At 39.6% G+C, this 19366-nt stretch overlaps 1 protein-coding gene across 4 annotated transcripts in view; it reads right to left on the bottom strand.

The window, feature by feature from the left end:
• Positions 1-12456: 12456 nt before the first annotated feature.
• Positions 12457-19366, bottom strand: part of arhgef10 (Rho guanine nucleotide exchange factor 10) — a 161113-nt gene continuing 154203 nt past the window's right edge. For all 4 annotated transcript variants that reach the window (XM_062982811.1, XM_062982826.1, XM_062982821.1 and 1 more), the window contains one exon: positions 12457-16679. In XM_062982811.1, the coding sequence (XP_062838881.1) occupies positions 16177-16679 (503 nt within the window). In that variant the 3' untranslated portion in view covers positions 12457-16176. The remainder of the gene's footprint in view (positions 16680-19366) is intronic.

The following is a 19366-nucleotide window of genomic DNA, read 5'->3' as shown; positions in this document are numbered from 1 at the left end:
TCCGGCGGGAAAGTAACGGGGAGTGGAGTGAGCGCCCACTGTTAGCCCCAGCTTCTGCCAACCTAGCAGTCCGAAAACATGCAAATGTGAGTAGATCAATAGGTAGTGCTCCAGCGGGAAGGTAACGATGCTCTATGCAGTCATGTCCTTGGAAGTGTCTACAGACAAAGCCGGTTCTTCGGCTTAGAAATGGAGATGAGCACCAACCCCTAGAGTCGGACACAACTAGACTTAATGTCAGGGGAAAACCTTTACCTTTACTATTTATTTATTTATTTATTTGTTCTATTTCTATAATAATAGAGTAATAATTTTAGTTTTGTATCCCACCCCATCTCCCCAAGGGGACTGAGCCCAACCATACACAATAAAATACAACAACATTCCAATTACAACAACTTAATATATCAGAACTATCAAATCACAACATCACACAGCGAAAGCCTAGCCAGTAGCCAAGGGCAACACAATGGCCGTTCAATCTTGGGTCAGAGAAATAAAATTACAGTTGTGCAATATATTAGGAGTACTAATAATTTCTACCCCGCCTTTCTCTACCCCAAAGGGGACTCAAGGCGGCTTACATGGAGGCAATGATTCAATGCCTTAAAACATATAATACAGATGTTAAAAATAAAATTACATTAAAAAACAGGCATTATTAAACATTTAAAAACATTACAGTCAAAATTACACCACCCTTAGTCATAATCCAGGCCTTTCCATAGTCAATTCCATATTTTCCAGATCTGTTATTGCAGTGCCCTACTCACTAATAAGCCTGATCCAACAGCCAAGTGTTTATCATGTTTCTAAAGGCTAGGAGGGAGGGGGCTGATCTAATGTCAGTGGGAGGGAGTCCCATAGCCGAGGGGCCACCACTGAGAAGGCCCTGCCTCACGTTCCCACCATTCACGCCTTTCAACAGAAAGTTTCTTCCTTTCTCTTGAAATGTTCCACATGCTTGTGGATTTCAATGGCTTCTCTGTGTAGTTTGACACACGGTTGTATGTGTTGGTAGATGTTGAACAAAATCCGGCTGCCAGTATTAAAAAAAACCCTCTAAAATTAGCACAGTAAATAAAGAATAACACTCAGAAGACTGGGGATTTCCAGGCATGAAACAATCAGGACCAGCTAACACCTACCAGCAAAGGATTTCCCCAGGCAGGAAGTAGCCAGACTTTGAAGCTGAAAGGCCATTGAACACTAATCAAGATGTCCAATTGCAACATTTACACTTTCCTCAAGCAGTCGAGTTTTTTCTCCCACCCTGGACCTTCCACAGATGTATAAACCCCACTTGCCTAGTTTCCAACAAATCTCACAAGCTCTGAGGATGCCTGCCATAGATGTGGGTGAAACGTCAGGAGATAATGCTTCTGGAACATAGCCATACAGCCCAGAAAACTCACAGCAAGCTCACTATGAGATTGTAATTGAAAAACTAACCAAGTGTGCTGCAGGATGTCTCACAAAAACAAAATTTCTGCAGCTTAATAAACTTTCCCCATGTTTTTATGATAGAACCGATTAGGAAATGACATTTATAACCCAGGAACAAAAAATTGTATTACATGGTGGTACCTCTCCCTGAGTTACAAACATCTGACTTACAAATGACTCATATTAAGAACAGGGCTGAGACAACAGGAAGGGAGAGAACTCTACTCCTCAGAAGTGAAAATCATTCCTAAGAGTTATCATGGGGAAAGGGGGTCTCCACTGAAGCTTCATCCCCAATCCTTGTTCCTATATATTTTAAAAATCCTATCATTACACAGACAATGTGTTGTCCAAGGCTTTCATGTTTGGAATCAGTGGGTTGCTGTGAGTTTTCCAGGCTGTATGGCCATGTTCCAGAAGCATTCTCTCCTGGTGTTTCACCCATATCTATGGCAGGCATCCTCAGAGGTGTGAGGTCTGTTAGAAACTAGGCAAGTGGGGTTTGTATATCCGTGGAAGCTCCCAGGTGAGAAAAACAACTCTTGTCTGCTTAAAGCAGAGACAGAAAGTGGGGTGAAATCTATGAACAGGGGCCAGACTACAAAGCAAACACCACAGGTGCGTAAACCCTATGCTTTCCAAAGCTCGCTCTCTCTCTCTCTCTCTCTCTCTCTCTCTCTATATATATATATATATATCTGGAGTTACACCTGAAAATGTACCTGTTCTGACTTACCTACAAATTCAACTCAAGAGTAAACCTGCAGAACCTATCTAGGTGCAGTTTCGGGGCTGTATGCCCGTGTTCTAGCACCCTGTTCTCGTGGTGTTTTGCCTGCATCTGTGACTGGCATCTTTAGAGGATCTGATGGTGGTAAAGCAAGTGGGGTATATTTATCTGTGTAATGTCCTAGATAGGAGAAAGAAACCAATGTCTATTAACCAGGCGTGAAGGGTGCAATTAGCAAACTAGATTGTTATGTGTAGAGTGGGATCAACCCATTAGCATGTGAGTAGGGCACCTGCATGGAGGTTGCCTGGCCTTTGCTCCCATCTTCGATCTTGTCAAACAGCTCTTACCAACAGGCAGGTCTTCCTTTGCTTCAGAGTCCAGCTTTCCTTTTATCATCCTCTGCTATAAGGACCTAGTATTTCCATTTTAAAAACGGACTCACAGACATTCTTTTGAGATGTTGTAGAATTAATTTTTTGTGTGTGTCAGGAGTGACTTGAAAAACTGCACGTCGCTTCTGATGTAAGAGAATTGGTCGTCTGCAAGGATGTTGAAACTATACATCCTTTCAGACTGATCACCATAATCTTAATCATGACTATCATTGGACTTATACTAGTGCTGTCATGACATAATAATTAATTATCATCAACAATGACACACTAGTATAGCTTTTGAAGAAGCTTCATTATTTTCCATCTTTGTTTAATTACTACTTCAAGGACATAAGCCACTGCTTGTATAAAAGCAACTGAAGCATGTTACTAATTTACCGAGAGCTTCCTCACAATTTTTGTTTCACTGTCTCACCCATGTCTTTTCCATCTGCATCATTACTGGCCATTTCTAGACATCTCTTGACAACAATTTGCTGATGCTGGAATGTGTGTCCCTGGCTCCCATCTGAGGTGGGCTCTTGCTTTCCACTGAAAAAGTGGGAATAAATTAGGAATGACAACTGACAGTAATGGGAATGACATGGCACTGTTGTGGCCATGTATGCTCCTTGACAGGTAGCTATCAATTACTAGTAAAAATACAACAGACCTGCTATGATGAAGGAAGAGATAGAAAATGGAGCAGTGGAATAATACTCAGTTCTGGTAGATTGTGCTTTGGTATCATTTCAAGGCCAGAATTCTGGTTTGGCCTTCTGAAGACTAGACACCTAAAGCATCTACCCACTTCCATCTTGTCTTTTTTTAAAGTATGACTTCTAGTCAAAATGGTACATACTTTCACCCCTATTACACCAGCCTTCCCTAACTTGATAGTTTCTACGTGTGCTACATTGTCAGTGGGCTTATGGGAGTTGTACTCTGACACACCAGGAGACACACTAGTGTAGATTAAAATGAGATTGTTCCTCTTTCAAGTTGATTGGACTACGGTTTTGACAATCTTTAATGTTAGCCAAGTTGGGACAAAAATTTTAAAAAGAAAAAAGTTGGATTATTGATGTCGCCATACCAGGTGAAGGTCGAATTGATGAAGAACAACAAGAAAAATTCAACCATTATCAGGACCTCAAAATCGAACTGCAAAGGTGGTCCCGGTGGTAATTGGCACACTGGGTGCTGTGCCAAAAGATCTCAGCTGGCATTTGAAAATAAACATTGACAAAATTACAATCTGTCAACTGCAAAAGGCCACCTTATTGGGATCTGTGCGCACCATCAATTTTTATTATGATTTTGGAGATTTTGTTAACAAAAATAAGAGAAAACATGGACTTAAAAGGACTAAGAATAAAAAAACAAGTTATAAATATTGTGCCTTTGCAGATGATGTGGTCTGCATTATTGAAGACCCCATAAAACAATGGACCAATTGGTGGAGTGAACTGGAATTATTTGGAGAAATAGCGGGTTTCAAAATAAAGACAAAACCAAAATGCTAACAAAAAACATCTCAAGAAAAGACAAGGAAGAACTAGAAAAATATACAGGAATTAAGATAGTTAGGAAGATAAAATATTTAGGAATAGAGATTACAGTAAGTAATGCCCAACTTCTAAAAAATAACTATGAAAAAAATGGTCAGAGATAAAGAAAAAAATGAAACGTCGGAACAACCTAAATCTGTCCTTATTAGGCAGAACAGCGGTGATTAAAATGAACATCCTAACAGAAATACTATACCTTTTTCAAACAATCCCGGTAATAAGATCTAAAATTATATTTACAAAGTGGGAGAATGATATAAAACAGTTTGTATGGAAAAACAAGAAGGCAAGAATAAAAGTTCAAAGCTTAAGAATAGAGAGGGGGTCTGGGACTCCCAGATCTAGAATTATACTACGAGGCGGCCACACTGACTTGGGTGAGGGATTGGGCAACACTGGAAAAGAGGAAAATATTAGCACTGGAGGGAGAAAACCTGAGGTGGAGGTGGCACAGTTACTTATGGAAAGATAAAACAAAAATAGAAAAAAAAATTAAAAACCACTTCATAAGTGATTATAAAGTTTGGGATAAATACACAAACAGATTCCACTCTAAAACTCCCTTGTGGTTCTCCCCAAGAAAAGCAAATCACAGAAGAGAAAACCCTCATGAAAATTGGCTTACATATAAACAACTACTAATTATTAACAACCAAGAGGTAAAACTGAAAACACATGAAGAGATTAAAAAAATAGACCCAACCATAAATTGGCTCCAATATTGGCAGATCAAAGAAGAATATAAAGAAGACCAAAAAAAAAAAAAAAAAGATTTGAAACAAAAGAAACATTCTGGGACAAAATTTTGAAAATAAATTTAAAAAACTAATAAAAATAATATATAAACAACTACTCACTTGGGCTTTAGAGAAAGAACAAATAAAAGAAGTCATAGTTAAATGGGCCAGAGGTATAAGTCACACAATTTATATGAATCAATGGGAGGAGATATGGTTAAAGAAGTTAAGATGGGCATATGCCACAGAGATCAAGGAGAACTGGTATAAAATGTTCCGCATGTGGTACCTGACTCCAATCTAGCAAGATACAATAAAGGAAAAACCAGTGGAAATTGTTGGAAATGTAGCAAGAACATCGGCACTTTTTCCCACATGTGGTGGGATTGTAAGAGGGTTAAGAATTTTGGTACGAAATATACAAAAAAAATTGACAAAAATTACACAAAACAGTTTGAATTCAAACCAGAATGCTTTTTATTGGGAACTAGCTGTGCCCGGCCACGCGTTGCTGTGGCTGAAGGGAAATCATTTGTTGACCAGGTGGAATAGCAGTGAATAGCCTTGCAGCCTTAAAGTCTGTGTGTTTTCTGCTTATGTGAATCCTTGTTTGGTGAGCTGGAATACAATGGAATAGGTTTTCTGCTTGGAAGGCTGGGTACTTGCGTTGTAGGAAAATGGCGTTTTAGCCAATTTGAATTGCACTGAATAGGCTCGCTGTTTCAAAGACTGACTGCTTTCTACATAGGGGCATCCTTTCTTGGGCAGGCTGAATGAGACGAAGTAGCCTCATGGCTTGAAACCCTGAGGGTGTAGTATGAAGGGGAAATCTTGCTTGGTTAGGTTGAACAGCACTGAATAGCCTTGCTGTTTGGAAGCCTGGTTGCTTCCTGCCTGGGGGAATCCTTTGTTGGGAGGTGTTAGCTGGCCATGGTTGTTTCCTGTCTGGTATTCCCATTTTTAGAGTGTTGTTCTTTATGTAATGTCCTGATTTTATAGATGATATTGTTTGTATTATTACACCACTGTAATGTTAGGTGTTCTATTGGTTGCCTGAGAGTCCAGGCAGGCGGCCCCTCTTTCCAACCCCTGGGGGAGAGAGAGAGGCCCAGGCAGGTGAGGGTGGGAAGGCAGGACCCTCCTCTGAAGAGGGGGAAAGGGGAGGGAGGGAGAGGGTGCAAGGAGCCAAGGCCCTGCTCCCCGGTGGCCCTGCCTAGGCCTTCACGGCCCAGCCCATGTGGCAGGCCTGGGCCCTCGCCGGCTGTTTAGGGCCTTTAGGACGGGGGGGGGGGCTCTTCCCGGCCATGCAGCCACCCCTGCCTCTGTCTTTGCAGGCCTCCATCTCAACCCCCCCCCCCCCAAACCCAAACCTTGGGGCCTGGCAGCCTGCGTCCGGCTAGCGGGAGGCCGAGGTGCGTCTTTGCGGGGGGAGAGGGGGCGGGCCCGACTTTGTGGAAGCCCCCCCCCCCCGACCTTCGGCTTTCCAGGGCTGAAGGTCCAAACAAAAAAAACCAACCTTTGGGGCTTCGTGGCCTCCCTCCGCTGGCGGGAGGCTGAGGCGGCTTTTTTGGGGGGGGGGGGGACGGCCTCCCTCCGGCCTGTGAAGCATGGAGGAGGCCGCGGGGGGGGGGGCCGTCTTTCTGGAAGCCCCTCCCCCCCACACACACACCTTTGGCTCTGCAGGCCTGAACGCAGGAAAAGAAAAAAGAAAAACCTTGGGGCCTCGCGGCCTTCCTCTTCGGCTGGCGTCACAGGCCCCGCCGCATGGAGGCCCCTCCTCCTCCAACCACCATGGGGCCTTCCAGCCAGGCTGACGGCTGGGGTTTTAAGGCCCCATGGAGGTTCTTGACGGGAGTTTTTGTTGTTTCAACCTTAAGGCGTGGATGATGGATTGTGTGGTTAAATTTCTATGTTGGGGGGTGTTTAATTTTGTTGTTTTGCTCGGCGCTCGAATTCCATCACTCTTTTATATATATAGATTATGGACCCACACTTGGATAAAAATACCGATAGATTAATTTTCTACCTCACCACTGTGGCGAGAATAGTTCTGGAACAATTATGGAAGACAGAAGAAGTACCTAGCACGGAAAAGTGGCTAGAAAAGGTACTGGATATTATGAATATGGATTTATTAACACAAGAAATAGCTCAAGACAGAAAATCAAACAATAGAACTGACTAGAAACCTTTGATAGATTACTTGCAAAAAGAGAAAATAAGTTTCCATATAAGGCTCAATTAAGGAAAATCCCTAGGCGAAACTACAAAATAAATATAGTGTAATTTATACAACAATTACAAAAGATAAATTTAAATGTGAAGAGGAAAAAATAATGACCATGTCTTGGGCTCTGGAAACAATAGGAATACTATAGCAACTGTCTATTTGTAATTTTTTTTCTTTCCCCTACCCCCGATTCCTTCCCCCCCCCCCACCCTTTGTGACAAACCTGTTATGTGTTATTTGTTACTTCTTTTGTACTTTTATTGTATTGAGAAAAGACTATCTTTATTGTAACAAGAACTATATCAAAGTTGCTTATAAACTTTACAATAAAAATGATATATTTTTTTTAAAAAAATGTGTACTGGGCTTATAGGACAAAATTTGCATCACTGGCTGATTTTGTAGTTTATTGAGCCTCAGGTAGCCTGTCGTTTGGTTACCTTATGGAGACTTTCAGCCCCAACTGCAAAACCTTTTTGTTTGTTCTTAAAAGTATCATGTGTGTCATGGTATGCAAAGATACTATATGTATATCAACTGGAAAATCAAATGCATGGAGCCGATTGGCTGAGTTTGCAAGGACCTGGGGAATTAGTTTGTAACTGTTGCTATCCTGCTGCTGGAGAACTAGTTTGAACAGGTTTCTCTGTGCGTGTGAAAGAGAGTCTTCTGAGTACTGGCTGGAAAGAAATGGCTCTGTACTCAGAGAGGCCTGACAATTTCTGAGGCCTTGTTTTCTGCTGCTCTTCACTGGAGCAGTTTCATAGACTAAGAAAGGATTACCTATAACTGCTGTTTTATGTAAGCAGACAGAGGGACTATTGTAAATACTATTGTTCTGTTGATTTAGTATAAGTTCCTGTGTTATTTATTCTGCAAAGCTGAGTGGTGCTTCATTCTGCAGGGTGTCTCTGGGCTCACGAGCACATGTAAGAGCTTCCATCTATCATGTACAATCCCCAACAGTGTGGGGTTGGATGGGGCATGAGCATGGAGAAGGTTCCTTGATAACAAATTTTTGTAAGAGCCACAGTGGCGCAATGGGTTAAACCCTTGTGCCAGCTCAACTTCTAACCTGAAGATCTGAAGATTGGCTGTTGAATCCGTGAGATGGGGTGGGCTCCCATCTGTCAGCCCCAGCTTCCATGTGGGGAGAGAAGCCTCCTACAGGATGGTAACACATCAGGGCATCCCCTGGGCAACGTCTCTGTAGATGGCCGATTCTCTTACATCAGAAGCAAATTGCAGTATATTCTCAATTCACCTCTGGCACAATAAAAAAATCTCATGTTTTTATAAGACAAGAAGACAAAGTGCCTTATGCAGATAGAACTCTGTCAGGTGTGACATTAAGGTACTCTGAATATAGAGAAAAATATTTATGTTCCCCGTGAAGCACAATAGTTTGGGAGACAGCAATTGGCTGTTATGGAATGGTTTGAAATACAGGGTTATAGAGTGGAGGAAAAAGGAAAGTCCATATTTTGATCAGATATTAAAATGGATATTAGAGAAAGAGAAAGGCTTGATGAGTATCATTTATAAGAAAATAATTGAAAAATACAAACTGAAACCAACATTAGTTGAGATATGGAAAGAAAATTTAAACTGCAATGAGTCTGACATTTGACACTGGATTAATTCAATTTTAAAAATTGACATATTAGGACCAGAGAAACACAATGGAAAATATTGACCAAATGGTACAGAACTCCACTTTAATTAGCCCAATTGACTAAATCATCATCAAAACCATGTTGGCACAAATCTGGCAAAATTGGCTCTTTTATGCATGTGTGGTGGGACTATGACAAAATATAATTTTTTATAATAAAATAAAGAAAGAGATGAAAGAACGAATTGGGCAAAAAGTAGAGCTGAATAAAAGGGTATGTTTTACTCAGAAAACTGAGAGCAAGAGTAGCACTAACAAATGGGCAGGTATCATAAAACATTTTATAGAAGTGGCCCAAACAACAGTAGCCTTGGACTGGAAAAAGCAGAAAAAATGGGAATTAAAAAATGGTTTGAATATTTAGCCGACTGTATGCTCCAGGATTATATTTTTGAAAGGACGATGAAATACACAACCGGTTGTAAGAAGAATTTGGACTCGAAATGGGAAACTCTGTTAGCTAGACTAAAAAGAAAAAGAAAACATAAAGAATTCATCATGATTGATCAGTTCAAATAATACTCAAATTGAAGATATAGCTGTTCCCAATGGTTGGGGATCGGAGGTGGAGGTGGGCGGAAGAAAAACCGCTGGACAAAAGTGGTTGATAAGTGTGGAATTGGGATTGGGAAGGTTAAGTAAATAAGGTAAATTATATTGAATGAAAATGTAAATGGAATTTCATTATTGAGATTTCTATTACTCATGTCTACAATTAATAAAAAAATAAAAACATAAAAATAGTTTTGGTAACAGCACGGAAGTAATCCCAACATTAATTTTCTCCTTTCTCGGTTTTAAAGGTGGCCTATTTATACTATTTCTAGGGCAAGATAAGCATGGATACCTATCAAGAGAGACAGCAAGGATGTGCTCCAATCTCTTTGGACTCCTGGGTTTTTGCTTAATATGTAGCGACAACCTATACAAGGCTATTCAAAAGTAGGTTGCATCAAGTCCCATGGAAGATATTTCCAAATAAGGATTTCAGTCATAGTTATTGTATACATTCACAAAAAAGTCTAGAAATGTTAGTCACCAAATGGAACCAAAAACCTGTGGGAGCCGCAGTGGCGTAATGAGTTAAACCCTTGTGCCGGCTGGACCGCTAACCTAAAGTTGCCGACCTGGAGGTTGCTGGTTCGAATCAACAAGACAGGGTGAGCTCCTGTCTGTTAGCTCAAGCTTGCGGGAACATGAAAGAAGCCTCCCAGCAGGCTGGTAACACATCCGGGAGTCCTCTGGGCAACATCTCTGTAGATGGCAAATTCTCTCACACCAGAACTCTGACACAATATAAAAAAAACCAAATACCTGGATAGACTTATCCATGGGTCAATGTAAATACTGTTTATTAGCTCTTACCAAAAAAAGAACCTTCTTGAATGGCTGGATGGGGAAATGGCAATGGGTCTCTGGCACTTCCCCTCAAGGGCATGCCAACAGCATAGAGGGTTTAATAATTCATTTGGATTCCCCTGGGATGGACTAAGTTCTCGCCTTTTGCTACTCAGAGGAGGATATGGTCACTGCTTTTGAAAAAGAGTTAATACTGTACTTTAACTTTTATAATAAAAGGTTGAGTGATGTCCAGGGTTGTAGTCCCAATACCTGCACCACTACACCATGCTGCCTCTCCGCAACTCCGGATAATTATATATTAATAACTTTTCCAACAATTCTCCCAAACTGCCCGACATACTATGGTAATGAGAAAACGATCAAGTAAAATAAGGAAAAGTATTGTGACATCTTAAAGTATAAGACTGAAATTCAGTTACTGAACTCAACCAGAATGGACCCATTGAATCATTTCCTGATGTAAATCCTATTGATTAAGTAGTTCTTTTCCAGTTGGAATTAGCTATAGGCTTACAAATTTATCACAGTATATACTACTATTAGCTAAAAAAGCTTATGCCTATATCTGTGATATATGTGAGTTGGTGACTATACTAGGTAACACTGCATATACACTAAAATGTATCAAGATAGGTTTAGGCAACAGAATCCCTGCCTATCTACCCACGTCCAATTTGCATTACCAAGGATTTGTTTTATTGGCAAGACATCTGTCTTTTCTCATCTTTGTCAAATGTATGGATTCATCTTACCAAGGTCTTACTATTCACCTGTCAGAGGGAGATGGTTCAACACTGAATGTCTGGTAGCTGTCTGTAGCACATAAAAGCACTGTTTGTGAGCCCTATTGTGTGTGTGTGCGTGCATGTGATCACTTTATTTTGTTGTGATATATAGGGCACTGGCAGATTAGTGGCTGTAATGTGTAAGCTACTTATTCTGTGGTGCTTTGGAGTAGTGCAGTAGGACTGGTAAGAACCAATTTTTTAATAAGTGACATATATGGGTCAAAATCCATTCAGATGAAGAAAGACTCCCAAAGTATGAAGAGGGGATGGCACACATGCGAATATTATTGGACTGCAATGTTCATCCTCTTTTGACATCGGCTACCCTAAGAGACTACAGTATAGTCACAGCTGGAGAGCAATATATTCCCCATTCTGTATAAAAGCTTTCACTATAATAACTGAAACTCTTGTTACAAGGAAGTTTTGCAAACCTCCACACTTCCTTCTACTTCTTTTCTTTTCAGTCTTGCTACATGACTTTTCAATGTTATTTGCTACACGAAGCTCAAATCTGGCATCATTTCTGGGGAGGCCAGAGAGTAAGAGTTGGCAATTATGAAAGTTGTAAGCATAAAACAAGTGGGTGTCAAATAACCCATTCCCCATGCAGACTAACTGTGGGGATTTTTCCCCCTGCAGAACAGTTTTCCTCTTTGGCACTCTAACATGTATCCTTCAATCAGTTGACCAACCATGACTTGAATCCTTAGAATTTACAGTACATGTGTGGGGAGAAACAATGGACCAAGAAAGTCAGGTGAGATGCCTTCAGCTACAAGATAAACAATTCACTGCTCTAAGGGATCTCCCATCTGGTATTTGAAATGCTGTCCCCCCCCCCCCCCCTTGTTAGAATCAGTTCACAAACTTTGCTTTGGTAAGTGCCATCTCTTCTCTTTTTATGGTTTAATAGCCATTACATTGCCCTGTCAAACTCCACAATGGAGCCATGGATTCAAACGGCAGGAAAAGACGTTCTGCCTAAACATCAGAAAGAACATCCTATTGGTAAGAGCTATTCGGTGGTGGAATATTCTTTGTGGGAGTCTCCTTTTCTAGAGGTTTTTAAGTAGAGGCATGCCTTACCATTTGCCAGGTAATTAATCCCATTGTCATAGCTCCAGGCTCAAAGAATGGCCATAGGGTTTGATAAGCCTGATTTCTGCTCCAGTTGATAGGCATTCCAACTATATCAATGTTTTGAGCCATGTGGTTATGCTATTTAATGCATTTTTTAGGGTTGCAATCCAAAATAAGTGTCCCTTCTCCTTGAAAATAATTCTGTACCTAGTAATGGAGAACCATGGCACTTCCATGTCTTTCAATCAATTTAGAGTAATGTTACCAGCACACATAAGTGTATTAATAAAATGTAATCAGATTGGATTTAAAGTATCAGTGTATTAATATTAATACATTACAATTTCATTTTAAATATCCATTTATATGGAGTCCTTTTTGAGGACATTTACAGCCAGAACAATACAATTTACCCTTTCATAGGCGTATCATTAGTAAAATGAGGAAAAACTTGACATGTTTTGAGGACTTGTTTATTCACAGTTTTCTTTAATAAACATTTTTCCAACTTTGTTGTGGACATACACATAAATATCTATGGCTCAGGTTATAATGCATATACTGTTAAATGTTAGAAAATACTTAATGCAGTGTAGTGGTCGCACTACTTCCCCTTCTTCCTATTATTTTTTACTTTTCTATTTTCAAGTGGAGTCAGAAACAAAACTCTGGTCCTCCTAGCAACCTGGCTGTATATCTTTCTGTTTGTTGACTCTACAAATACATTACTATTGGCTTGCATCCAACATTAAAGCAATATAGTACCAGTTTGCGTTACATTACAAAGCAAATATTGTATCTTGCATTTAGTAATTTGTTAGCAGCATTTTAGTCTATACCTACATATAGTTTTATAATACTTTAAAGCTTTTCTTTGCCATAATGCCTAGCGGCGTATACACAGAATCTGTATCAGAATTTAGTGGGTGGGATCCAGAGAGTTAGCCCAATGAAATCTTTGATTTTCTTTTTCTCTTTGAGCAGTTGATCCCAATTACATACTACAAACTATTTCCAAAATAGAAATACTGCTTGCAGAGGAGGTTGTTTCAAGACCAACAACTTCAAAAACCGCTGAATTCAGAAAACTGTCTTTGTTTCTCTGGACCCTCCTGGTGAATGACAGCAAAGTTAATGAGGCTACTTAGAGCCAGAAACACAATGAGCTACATAAAGCATTGAAGTATGCAACTCGACAGTTACAATAAATGACAAATGCAGGTCAATCCTGTTGCTTATGCCAGTAGAATTTAGTCCACCGGCTTTTCAAATAGTACACAATGGATACAAGAGCACACATGTTTAATTGGTACCAATGGTTTTAGGAATGAGTGATCTTTTCTGCGTTGTAGTCAATGCTGGGGAATGTGTTGCTTCTAGTTGTTGTTGGGCTTCAGCTCCCATCATCACTGCTCAGTCATAGTCCACAATATTCGGAGAGCCACACATTCCCTTTCCCTGGCCAAATGGGTTCACATAATACATATGACAACCTTTACAGCAAATAAAAAGGAGTAGTCAAACAAAAAAAGTGCTATTCCAAATAGATTTAAATTAATTGAATGTCATGAAGAACTGCCTGGGCACGTTGGGGAATGAGGTAATGTACTTTTTCTTAGCTATCAGAGAAACCATAAGCTCTTTTTGTTGACCACTGGCTGTCCTTCCAGTAAATGACCCAATACTCAACTGGATGTTATTCACTTCAGTTTATGTTTGACCATATTTCCAGCTCTGGGATTCCAAGAGAGTGGTTTAGGGGCAAGGTTTGAAGTTATTGTTAATGAAAAAACAGTTGTAGCTACAAAAAATTGTCAGTTTATTACAAGTTATCTAGTGATCGCATAACAGATCTTCAGCTTCCTCTCCAAGTAAAACAAGCCAACTCTTATTTCTGATACTCTTAGATTTATTCATCTACATCACTCTAGGATTGGATGCAGACTCGATCATCTTTGCAGTAGTCCCTCCAATATAATTGGAAGGAAATCCCACTGATTTCTCTGTCTACTTGAAGTAAGACAATATCTGGTTTCAATCTTAGAGATTCCCTTAACAGTAACTGGCAATAATTCATCTCAGTATCTGCTGAGGCTTTGTTCCAGGACCCTCAGTGGATACAAGAATTTGTGGGTGCTAAAAGCCCCATTATATGCAATGGCCTAGTAAAATGATGTCCATTATGTAAAATTGTAAACTGCTCAAATGAGTTCTGGAGAGAGTCTGAGGATCTGTGTAATGGTAGATTACAACAGAGTAATTAAGTACACATCGGCCAAGTGTTTGGCATAGCAAAATTAAGGTTTCCTATCTAAGGTTTGGAATATTTTCAAGCAGTGCTTAACTGAATCCAGGAACACAGAGCTTGTGGATATGTAGGGCTAACTGTATGGTCTTCCATATTAAAGTTTTCCGGTGGAGTTCATTTTACATTAATGAAGAAAAGAGTGAAGTTATATTTTGGGTGGTCTAGCACCACTGATAATGATCTAGCCACCCTTTGGGAATCTATTATAATAACCGGTTTACCAATTTACCTACAACTTGCAAACCATCAGAACCTCAGACATTCTCATAGAGTGAAATGGGTCAAAACAGTCTTGTGTTTCCACAAACTCAGATATATCCAGTAAAGTAGCCGGCTTAAAGAGGTCAGCGAAGAGGGAAATGAAATGCTGGCAACTCTTTTATACACCTAGGCTCCAAGATGCCTACAGGTTGTAAAGACCTCTACACTGTTTGTAGCTAATAAGAGAAGTTGTAATGCATTTTGGATGGAAAGAGGTGTGCTCTGGGCTTGCAATTTACAGGGTGCAAGCAGTTACAATGTCTCCTCAGTAATAGCAAATTAGAATGGGATTTACTCATGTATGGTTATTCTGGGGATGTATAGAGGATATTTTTAAAGGACTGGGTGGGAGTATACTATAAAGACATCTCATTTATAATGTGTCACATCTCTCATGAATCTGAGTGTGGCGAATCTCCTTTTCTGGACATTTTTAATCAGAGGCTGGATGACCATCTGATGGGAGTGCTTTGACTGTGTGTTTCTGCATGGCAAAAATTGGGTTGCACATTATAACATGCTTCTTTCCACAGATAATAGGGAGTGAATTTTGTTAGTATTCACAGCAACTGAATTCTGATCAATACCTGCATTAACAATATGTCTCGTCAGCAGGCATTGATGTTTAGTATAGTGTTGTATTCGTATGGAGAGTCTCTTAATATGAGAGATCACGTTATTTGCATATGTTTCTCTATGATTTCCCCCATCCCAGTGTTGTTTAGAATATATTTGCTCTATATGTAAAGCGAGAACATTCCATTGCCAGCAACAAAATGTACTACATCAAATGAGCACCAAAATATGAACTACTGTCCATACTTGTTAAACTATGCATTCCATGTAGGTATTGCTCACCTTTTGGGAATGATCAAATGATTAATTTTTCCCTCCATAAAGATTCTTAATAAGTAAAATGTGTAAAACATTTGTTTTATGTTTCAATATTTTAAACATTTATTTTCTGCAACATTTATTTTTTAAATACTGAATATTAAAATTAGCATTAAACATTCATTTTAAAGCATATAACTCTAAGATAGTATATAAAAAAAACCCACATTTCATTTTGGGTGATACTTCCTTGAGGCAATATGTTACATATTTATCTATACACCCAGGAGTTAAAACTAGCAGACTATACTGAAACAATTATTGCTCAAATATGTTTGGTAATCTAAGCAGCATGTGCTTTATACTGCTTTGTAAGGAGATATTATTTAGGAAAGGCTAATCAGTGAAATACTGTTTGCTCCTGGCCTTCATTTTGTGTTCTGCAAGCCATAAACTGTAAATCAAATGAAGGCATTAATGGTTGAAAAAAAAACCCTCTTGAATTACGCCTCTTCTTCTGTTAGAGTGCTTCCACTTAGAGTTAAACATTTTCAAATACAGTTTCAACTACAGGATATCTGTAGGTGCCTTCAGAAAGAAAAATCACAAGACTTCAAAACAAACTAGTCTTACAAGTAGAGCTTTACAATAATCAATGGTTACCTCAAATCTCATATTAAGATGCTGCGATCATGATTTCCTTTTGAAGAAAGTTCACTGTAATGAGTTTAGCTTTTTAGAGCTAAAGCAGATGTCTTTTACGGAGTCACAGTTTTAAATCTTTAACAATGGGATCTGCCAAACCATCACAGATGAAACCAGTTCGTCGGGACGCTGCTGCTTTGCCTTCTTGTTCACTCTTCTGTGCCCTTGTCCTCCAGAGATGACTAAGACCGATATCGCTTTCCCTTCTCTGGACCGACGTTTCTTACCCTGGTTGAGAGAGACTTCCTTCAAAAGCTCATAAACCGCACTCTCCTCAGGCCTGTGTTCTGTTGTGTTTGATCCATGAGACAACGTTAGCGATCCCGAAGATGAAGACAAGTCACTCTTTTGAGCAATTGATCCTATTGAACCTCCCAGCCAAATAGCACTGTCATTTGGGTTGCTTAGGGAAGAGCTCGGCCGTTCACTGGGAACAGCATTCTGCTGGTCTTCATCCTTCAGTCCTGAATGAGGATCCCTTGATTTGCTTTTGCTCCGCTTGCTTGTCACAGAGGCCATGACAAGGAACTTAACAGGGCCATTGTGGGCATGGTAAGAGACCATTCCTCTTCCTGGAATAACATTTAAGAAAATAAAAGAATGATCAAATAGGTTAGCCAGATAGGTTGAGTTGGCGTGGCTGGAAACTAACAGGGAAATGAAAAGTAAGTGAGATGGGATACTTGTAAATGTCAAAAAAAAAGCTTCTATATCCTCCACCAGGAAACAGATATGCCCATAAATGCAACCCAATGGGATTATGGGACAATTCATATCTACCCTGGGATGGAGGATACTGTATTTCTTCGACTGTAAGGCACTATTGATTGTAAGACGCACTCTAATTTCAGTACCATCAAAAATGCATAAGATACATTTGCAATTCTAGGATACAATTGTAATTCTAAGATTTTTGGATATGTTTATATAGGAAAAAGTGTGTCTTACAATTGAAGAAATACAGTGACCGGTTCTCCATGCTCAACTGCCCTTGACTGCCAAATACCTGGGCATCATTAAAAAGCAGATTTCCTGTTAACTTGGATATTATTTCATTAGCCACTCTATCCTTAGGGTTTCTTCTCTTTAACTGGTAGTTATGCAACACTGAACAAAGGCTTTGTATAATTATTGTATGTCTTTTGCATGTTGCTATGTTAACCAGGATACATAAAGGTAAAGGTTTTCCCCTGACGTTAAGTCTAGTAGAGTTTGACTCTGGGGGGTGGTGCTCATCTCCATTTCTAAGCCAAAGAGCTGGAGTTGTCAAGGTCATGTGGCCGGCATGACTGCATGGAACGCCATTACCTTCCCACCAAAATGGGGTCTACTTACATTTGCATGTTTTTGAATTGCTAGGCTGGCAGAAGCTGGGGCTAACAGGGAGCTCACCTGCTTCCCAGATTCAAACCGCCAACTTTTTGGTCAGCAGCTCAGTAGTTCAGCAGCTCAGTAGTTTAACCTGCTGCCCCTCCGGGAGCTCCACCCAGGATACATATCATTAGGTTAATATCATTGACATTTCTCTTGCTGAGGCATTACTTGCTGACATGGGGAAACCCAATGACTTAGATCTAGAATATAAACAGGTTCCTCATGAGAAGCCCAACTCATGAAAGATGTCTTTGCCCAATGTGGGGGGAATTTCTCTTCCATGTAGCATTCTGGGATGGGAGGGCTGCTTTGAAGGAAGACGGATGGGGAGGGAAGTCTGCCTCCACTAGTCTAGGCTGGCTGTGGGCTTCTCATGCCTGGATCCAACCCAATGAAATGGTCTATCTACTCAATGAACATGTGGTAAACATAATTGAATTGACCTCAACACTGGGTTTTGGATGCCAACCCATAGCAGGTGTTTGTTGCTGTTCTTTGCTAATTTGAATTGAACTGATTTCTCTTCATTAGTTTATGTAAACCCCTGGTGCCTATGCATTTTTCAGATTGCCTTCCAACTTTTGCCAAGCAATAAGGATTCTCTGTGTTTTTGGCTCTGATTACACATCTTCTGATCTTTCCCTGCTGCTACTCTTCCTTCCTGCTCACCTACCCCTGGGTCTACATATGGAAAAACAATGACTACACTGCATCTCTCCAGACTGCAGCTGGGCCATGCTATATTTGGATTTTAAAAACCCAAAGCAAATAGATACATCCTTTACCTTCTGATCTTTTTCTAAATATGTTTTAATGTTGGAAAGCATCAACTATTGATCAACCACTTCAGTCTGAAACAGTACATCTGATATTATCTCTAAATTCTCTTCTGGAACTATTGCAGGTGAATTGTAACATATTTGAAAAGTTCTCAAAATCAACAAATTGTACTCTGAAATTATCTTGTGACTTTAGAATAAATACTCAGAATATGCACAGCTGAAGTTGACATACAGTTCATGCTTTGTTCTCTGTTTTCATAATATTACAAGTCAGGGAATCATATGACTTGTTTTAGTTGGCATTGCCACGGTTTTAACATTACTAGCTGTCTCTACAATCCTTGTTTTGAATTCTTCTTATTCTACACTTGTTGTATATTTACATGTTAGTGCTTGCAACACTGAAAGGGATTTCAAGCTCTGCTGGATGGGCCAGATGAGAACTTCAAAAATCCAGAATCTGGAAGAATGGTGGCATTTATTTTGTAAACTCTCCAATTACTGTGGCATTGTGAAACAAAAATATGGGATTCCACACTATTTATCCATGTATCTATTAACTCATTTACCTATTAACTATTATATGGATTTATCTATGTTAATTTACCTATTATATATGCTATTTACCTATTAACCCATGGACTGGTCTTTAAATTAGTTAACTACTTTTAAGAATAGCGTCCAAGAAAAACAAAGTTATTGTTAACTGCTGTCAAATGGACTTTGATTAAAGTCAGCTCTATGAATGGGAGACTTCAGTTACATCAACAGCCCTGTTCGAGTCTTGCAAATCTGGCTTCCTTAATATTGAAGAAATTGCAAAGGCAATTGAACATTAAGAAGAAAAAAAGACATGACCAAAGATAATTTGCACAATTGTATATCTGACAAGGAAGATATTAATGTAGTCAATGATTTCCTATACCTTGCCACATTAAGGAAACTGTTGTCATGAAATGAGAAGAAAACTAAGATTTCAAACAGCTATGAAGCAATTAGATAAGATTCTCCATTGTCATGATTTATCATTGAAAACCAAAATCATGATTGTTCGTGCTGTTGCTGCTTAAGTTATATATTATATATACAGTAGAGTCTCACTT

This window comes from Anolis carolinensis, chromosome 1, assembly GCF_035594765.1.
Source record: "Anolis carolinensis isolate JA03-04 chromosome 1, rAnoCar3.1.pri, whole genome shotgun sequence".
In the NCBI taxonomy this organism is placed as follows: Eukaryota; Metazoa; Chordata; class Lepidosauria; order Squamata; family Dactyloidae; genus Anolis; species Anolis carolinensis.
The sequence above is the reverse complement of the archived record's forward strand: the minus strand, read 5'-3'. Positions and strand labels throughout refer to the sequence as shown.